This window comes from Lonchura striata, chromosome 21 (assembly GCF_050655825.1).
Source record: "Lonchura striata isolate lonStrDom1 chromosome 21, ASM5065582v1, whole genome shotgun sequence".
Taxonomy (NCBI): domain Eukaryota; kingdom Metazoa; phylum Chordata; class Aves; order Passeriformes; family Estrildidae; genus Lonchura; species Lonchura striata.
In genome coordinates, this window is record NC_140723.1 from 7,310,867 (window position 1) to 7,317,633 (window position 6,767).

At 62.4% G+C, this 6,767-nt stretch overlaps 2 protein-coding genes across 4 annotated transcripts; both read left to right on the forward strand.

The window, feature by feature from the left end:
* The first annotated feature begins 269 nt into the window (after positions 1-269).
* On the forward strand, positions 270-3,039 carry SLC25A34 (solute carrier family 25 member 34). Its single transcript, XM_021537829.3, has 5 exons — positions 270-1,382; positions 1,911-1,976; positions 2,338-2,490; positions 2,581-2,715; positions 2,807-3,039. The coding sequence occupies exons 1-5, from the start codon at positions 927-929 to the stop codon at positions 2,969-2,971; spliced, it is 975 nt and encodes a 324-aa protein (XP_021393504.1). The 5' UTR covers positions 270-926; the 3' UTR covers positions 2,972-3,039.
* On the forward strand, positions 2,892-6,703 carry TMEM82 (transmembrane protein 82). 3 transcript variants are annotated; one of them, XM_085558570.1, is made up of 6 exons: positions 2,892-3,030; positions 3,526-3,598; positions 3,808-3,982; positions 4,668-5,105; positions 6,002-6,189; positions 6,291-6,703. In XM_085558570.1, exons 1-6 carry the CDS (start codon positions 3,017-3,019, stop codon positions 6,354-6,356), a joined length of 954 nt encoding a protein of 317 aa, XP_085414696.1. In that variant the 5' UTR covers positions 2,892-3,016; the 3' UTR covers positions 6,357-6,703. The 3 variants fall into 3 exon arrangements, with proteins under 3 accessions (XP_085414696.1, XP_085414697.1, XP_031362460.3); XM_085558571.1 differs by having other exon boundaries at positions 2,963-3,030; positions 4,697-5,105; XM_031506600.3 differs by lacking the exon at positions 2,892-3,030 and adding an exon at positions 3,321-3,454 and having other exon boundaries at positions 4,697-5,105.
* The last annotated feature ends 64 nt before the right edge of the window (positions 6,704-6,767 follow it).

Here is a 6,767-nt window from a genome sequence, read left to right on the forward strand (position 1 = left end):
GAGGGGAAGATGTGCACCTCCAGCTCCTCCCTGAATCCCAGCAGTGTTAACCCTGCGGTGGGACACGTTTGTGGTTTCAACCCATCAGGACACAGAGTCTCCATGCTTTGTCCTTGCTTATCTCTGGATCCAAGAGATATTCCCAGTCCCCTAGATTGGGGAGATCTAGTCCAGTCTAGGAAAGAAAGAAATAGCCATGGGGCCAGCCACCAGCATCACCCACTGTCCCCATAAACCCTCCTTGACTTCTGACATCAAAACCAAAGTGTTGGGAGATTTGGGACTGGCACAGCCACTGGCAGGGGAGGAGTCTGGTGTATGGGGGTGTTCACCCGTCCTGCCCATCAGCACCGCAGTGCCTCGGCCATGGAGGTCCCAGGGGGTGCCTGCGCAGCCCCAAAAATAGGAATCCACGGCGGAGGGTGGGACACCGGCATACCCCCCGCAGCATTTCTCCGCGGGAAGCTCCAATTTCAAAGCACCGGGAGAGGCGGGCGAGACCCTCCCTGCAAGTCCCCCCGCACCGCGGCCACGAGCGCGGCGAGTTCTCCAGGGCTCATCCTCCTCCCCAGGCTGGCTGGGGCGGCGGGGGTGACCCAAAATTCCTCTCCCTCCGTTTCTATTTCAATGTTACCGCCCTTTTTCTTGCCTGCTTTTCCCTATTTGCGCCGGGGCAGCACCATCACGTGAGACCGGGCCCGGCTGGACGCGGCTGCCGGGGCCGCGCCGGTGTCGGGGTGGGGGGGCCGGAGACGCATCCCCGGGCCCGACCTTTGCGCCACATCCCTTCCCCAAATTGGGGGCCGGACTGGGGGGGGTTGGTGTGCAGGAGGCGGCGCTCGCTCGCTCTCGCTCCCCCCGGATTTTTTTCCCTGCGGTTGTTCGGGAAGGTGGAGCCCGGGGCCACCCCCGCGGGCAGGTGCCGGATGGCGGCGGGGACCCTCGCCCCCCGCCCTGCCGACTCCCTGCAGGAATTCCAGTACCCCCCCCAAAACAGCCCCCCGGCCGGGGGAGTGCCCCCGGCCACCGACCTGGTGCTGGGGGCCACGGCCGGGTGCTTGGCCTGCTTCCTCACCAACCCGCTGGAGGTGGTGAAGACGCGGCTGCAGCTGCAGGGCGAGCTGCAGCCCCCGGGCACGTACCCCCGGCCCTACCGCGGGGTGCTGCGGGCGGCCGTGGCCGTGTGCCGGGCGGACGGGCTGCGGGGGCTGCAGAAGGGGCTGGCGGCCGGGCTGCTCTACCAGGGGCTCATGAACGGCGTCCGCTTCTACTGCTATTCCCACGCCGAGGACGCCGGCTGGACCGGGTATCCCGGCGGGACCGTGGCCGCCGGGGCCGTGGCCGGGGCGGTGGGAGCCATCGTGGGCAGCCCCGCGTACCTGGTGAGTGCTGCTCCGCCCCAAGGGGTGTTTTGGGGGGCCCCCAAAAGGTTCGGCATCTTGGCTGTATCCTATAAACGCTGGCTGGGTGCATTCTCTCTTCCGCCGCTTAGCTTGTTTTGCTTCATCCCTTGCCACTACCCCCAAAATGTGGGGTCGCGCTGTGCATGCTCTTCCCCTGCTTTCTCCCCCAAATCCCCCTCAGGAAACCAGCAGAGAACTCCCTCATAAGGAAATTATCCCCAAAACTGTGGGGCTTCCCCCCTCCCATTTTAGAGGGTTTCTCCAGTTTTTTGGGGTTGCAGAGCTCCAGCAGTGGGTGTTTGCAGGGTCCCTTTGCCCCAGGTGAGAGGGGTAAAAGGAACGGGATTCAAAGTCTGGAGTTTCCACTTGGCTGCTCAGCTGTGTCCCCCACGTCTGTTGGAGGGGCTGAAACTTCCCCTCAAAATCTGCCAAGAAGATGGGGGGACCACAGCCGGTCCCAGCGGGGGCGTTGGAGGGTTTTGTCACCTGGCATTGTCCCCCCCCAAGGTCAAGACCCACCTCCAAGCCCAGACACTGTCGGCCATGGCCGTGGGCCACCAGCACAACCATGAGGTGAGTGGGGACAAGGGTGGGGTGAGGGGACACAGAGGGTTTGGTGGCACCTTGTCCGTGCACGCTCCGGGCCCCAGCGGGGACGATGCTATTTTGGTCAGCAGGAATTTAAAGCTGTTGTTTGGCTGCTTGGCCCCGTAATGATGCTATAAATAACAGTGTGAGAACAGAGGGGGTGTGACAGGCACGTGGGGCTGCGATACCGAATCCAGAGAATCCAGACCCCCCTGAGATCTCTCCAATGCCAATAGTGGCTTCATGTCACCACCAGCAGGGGTGGGATATTCTGCCAGGGTGGGAAATTTTGGCCACGTGGGATGCACCATTTTTCCCATTTTCCCTGATTCCTTCTATTCTCCAGAGCATCTCCGGCGCTTTCAGGAGCATCTACCAGCAGCACGGGGTGGTGGGGCTGTGGCGGGGGGTGTCGGGCGCCGTGCCCCGCGTGGCCGTGGGCTCGGCCGTGCAGCTCGCCACCTTCGCCTCCGCCAAGGACTGGGTCTGCGAGCGCCAGGTGAGCGGGACGTGTGCCGGATCCGGCCGCCACCGGCCCCCCGGGCTCCCCTTCATTGTTGGGAAGAGCTGATGCCGGCGCTTCCCGCAGTGGTTCAGGAAGGGCAGCTGGGCAGCGGTGCTGGCGGGGGGCATGGTGAGTGGTGTGGCTGTGGCTGTGACAATGACACCTTTTGACGTGATCAGCACGCGGCTCTACAACCAGCCGGTGGACGCCGACGGCACGGTAAGGCCATTCCGGGTACGGCACAGGGGACACGCGGCTTTTCCCAGGATTGCACCCGGCAGGGGTGCAGAGCTGGCTCCTCTCTCCCCAGGGCAAGCTCTACCGAGGTTTTTTGGATTGTATCCTGCAAATCTCCAGCAAAGAGGGGCTGCTGGGCTTGTACAAGGGCATCGGCGCCGTCTACCTCCGCCTCGGTCCCCACACCGTCCTCAGCCTTTTCTTTTGGGACAAGCTCAGGAACATGGTTCAGCACTAGCGGCCCCCAGGGCTGTAGGACAGACTCCTGCCAGCACCACCACCGATGTTAATAAAGAGGTTTTTCTATTTTTGGTGTTGTCCTGGGGTCTTTGGGGTGGTGCAGAAGCGGGGGCAAGACCTGAAATACTGCAATGCCTCAGGGTGGAGAGGAGAATGGCAATGCTGTCGTGGGGGGAGGTTAAAGGTGCTGGTGGTCCCTGAGCCCCTCCATGTGCATCACATCCCTCATCTCCTAATTTTCACCTCCACGGGGCAGCTGGAGCTCATCTCATCCAGCCAGGGCTCCAGCTGCCCTGGCTTCCCCTAATAATGATTTACTAGCTGGGGGGGGCCACTCCCCGCCTCCACCCCGTGGACCTTGGAGCCGGGGCCGGGCTATACTGTGGCTCCTCTCCACCGAAAATGTTTTCCCTGGGGTTCTGGCTCCCAGCGTTTCCTGGGCTGGCGTGGGGCTGGGCACTGCTGGATGCACTCCTGCAAGGTGAGATCCCCGAGGGTGGCCTGGGGACAGCCCAGGGGACACCAGTGACCCACTGCTGCCTTTCCCCGCAGGGCTGGTGGGCGCCTGCGCCGTCTCGGTGCTCTGCAGCCTCCTGAAGGTTTATCTCTACATCCAGTGTGTGAAGTAAGCACCAGCCCTTTGTCCCCTGGGGCAGGTTGGTTTTGGGGATCTGATTTTTGGGATCTGCTGTTGGGCCGTGGCTCTTGGCACCGAGGGGTGCAGGGCAGGGGCTGCAGCCTCTGCTGCAAAGCACCGAGGGGGATGTCACTAAGGTTTGTCACCCTATTTCGGGTGACATCCCCTGGCTCAGCATTCCCACCTGCTGTCCCCAGCAACCCCGAGAGGCAGGCGGAGAAGGAGGCGATGGCGGCGCGGCGGCCGCTGCTGGAGCCGCTGCACGTGCTGGTGCTGACGCCGGTCCTGGCCCTGGTGGGCTCCCGCGTGGCCGCTCTGGTGGTGCTGGAGTTCTCCCTGCGCGCCGTCTCCACCATCCTCTCCCTCGGCAAGGTGAGGTGGCACGGGGGAAACTGAGGCACGCTGTGGATGGAGCTGGGAAACTGGGGGTTTGTTCAGCACCCACGGGGGATGGAGGGGCTGTAGGTGGAGGTGGCCATGTGTCCCTCTGCACCTCAGCCAGGTGTCCCCCAGGTGGGCAAGAGGCCAATGGGCCCTGGCTGGTCCCAGTGTGGGCGCAGTCCCAGGGCAGTGCTTGTCCCCTGTGCTGGCACTGGTGGGACACCTCCAGTTCTGGGACCTCTGTGGGAAGACATTGAAGGGCTGGAGTGTCCAGAGGTGGAAATGTCTGGAGAGCCTGAGGGAGCTGGGAAAGGGGCTCAACCTGGAGAAAAGGAGGCTCAGGGGGGACCTTCTGGCTCTGCACAGCTCCTGCCAGGAGGGGACAGCCGGGGGGTCGGGCTCTGCTGCCAGGGAACAGGGACAGGAGGAGAGGGAACGGCTTCAGGCTGAGCCAAGGGAGGTTTAGATTGGATATTGGGAAAAATCCTTCATGGGAAGGGTGCTCAGGCACTGGCACAGGCTATCTAGGGCAGTGCTGGAGTCATCGTCCAAGGAAGGGTTCAACAAGTGTTTAGACGAGGCGCTTGGGGACATGAGTAGAGGTGCACACGGCAATGCTGGGGGAACGGTTGGGCTCATTGATCTTGGAGATCTTTTCCATCCTCACCGATTGCAGGATCCCATGACCCCCCCGCTGCTTTGCAGGGCGCCCGCAGCAGCCAGCTCTACCTGCTGTGCCAGTACTCGCTGGGCTGCGGGGTGTCCTGCGGCCTCAGCTTCCTGCTGGAGGGGGCTCCGCACCGCAGCTGGAACCTGGCGCTGGCGGCGGGGCTGGCGGGGCTGCTGGCGCTGCACGCCCGGCGCCTGGCCCGGCACGTCTGCGCCCTGTACGAGCTGCACAGCCGGCAGCGCTACTGCGGCGTCTGCATCCTGCTGCTGGCCAAGGGCCACGGCATCCCGCGCCTGCTGCGCAGCGCCCTGGCCATCACCTTCGCCGTGGCCGACCTGGCGGCCGTGGAGCTCATCAACCGCGATTTCCTCTCCACGGGCGAGGCCGTGCGCTTCTGGACCCCGCTGACCATCTGCTACACCCTGCTGGTCGCCTACATGCAGGGTACGGGGGGCTCCGAGGGGCCTGTGGGATGTACTCGGGGTGTGTGGGGCCACTGGGGTGTACACCCCCACCTGGGGCTGTATAGGGGCAGACTGGGAGCCTGTGCGGAGTATATGGGGTGTACTGGGGGTATGCAGGGTGTCCTTAGGTTGTATAGGTAGTATATATAGTATGTGCTGGGGGTGTGTAGGGGTATATGGGGCATGCCAGGGGTCTGTAAAGGGGTATATGGCACATTTTGGGGGTGTATAGGGGTATATGGGGCATTCCAGGGGTCTGTAAGGAGGTATGTGGTACATTCTGTGGGTGTATAGGGATATATGGGGCATGCCAGGGGTCTGTAAGGAGGTATGTGGTACATTCTGGGAGTGTATAGGGATATATGGGGCATGCCAGGGATCTGTAAAGGGGTATGTGGTACATTCTGGGGGTGTATAGGGGTATATGGGGCATTCCAGGGGTCTGTAAAGGGCTATGTGGTACATTCTGGGGGTGTATAGGGGTATATGGGGCATCCTGGGGGTCTGTAAAGGGCTATGTGGTACATTCTGGGGGTGTATAGGGGTATATGGGGCATGCCAGGGGTCTGTAAGGAGGTATGTGGTACATTCTGGGGGTGTACAGGGGTATATGGGGCACCCTGGGGGTCTGTAGGGGGTGTGTGTATATATATCCTGGGTGTACATAGAGGGTACTGGGTGGGTACAGAGAGTACATGGGATGTCCTGGGGGTACCTGGGGCACCCTGGGACTATAAGGGGTACAAGGGCTGTCCTGGGGGTGTATAGGGGCTACATGGGCTATCCATGAAGCCACCCCATGCTTGGTGTCCCCGTTGTGGGGCTGCGGAGGTCCCAGCGTCCCCGCGGTGGCTCCCCAATGCCGCGTCCTCGCAGAGGAGTCCCGGCAGAGCACGGGCAGGGGGTCGGCGTTCCGGACCGTGCTGGTGCGGATGGGCGGCCTCTTCATCCTCCTCCTCACCGTGGGCCGATGGACCGACATCCTGCACGTCTTCGTGTCTCTGCTGGGGGAGCTCTGGTGCCTGCTGCGCTCCGGGGTGCTGCTGGAGTCCTGCTGGAGGCAGGTGAGAGGGGGGACACCTCCCTGCCACGCAGGGTGAGGGCTGGCAGCAGCCCCAGGGCCACGGTGAGAGATTTTTTGGCTTCTCTCTTCCATCCCGGCCAGGATTTTGCCCAGCAGCCTCGCGTGGATAATCTGTCGGGATCCGGACCCGAGGAATCGTCCCGATGAGCCGCAGGGCGGAACCGGACAGCGGAAATGAACTCGGGGTGGCTTCGCTGGGCACCCCAGAATCCCCCCATCACAGATCCCCCGTGGGGAATAAGGAAAAAAGGGCTCCTGGAAGGAGTCCGACCCCATCCCATGGGATGGAGGAGGTTGGGGGGAAGGCTCATGTTGCCCCTGGTTTTTGGGGGGATTCCATGAGGTTGCAGCACTGCTGGGGTTTGTTCTCTGGTCCCAGTGGGATTGCAGGATGCTGATGGATGTCCCATCGTTGCTGGCAGCTGGGCCACACTATCAGGGGCCTCCAGGGGATTATAAATCTCGGAAAATAAAGGTGTTTTTTTCCAGCAAAATCCATGGGCAGAGCAACCTGGGGTCCCATTGTGCTGGAAAGGCACTTGGGATGGTGGTGGTGCA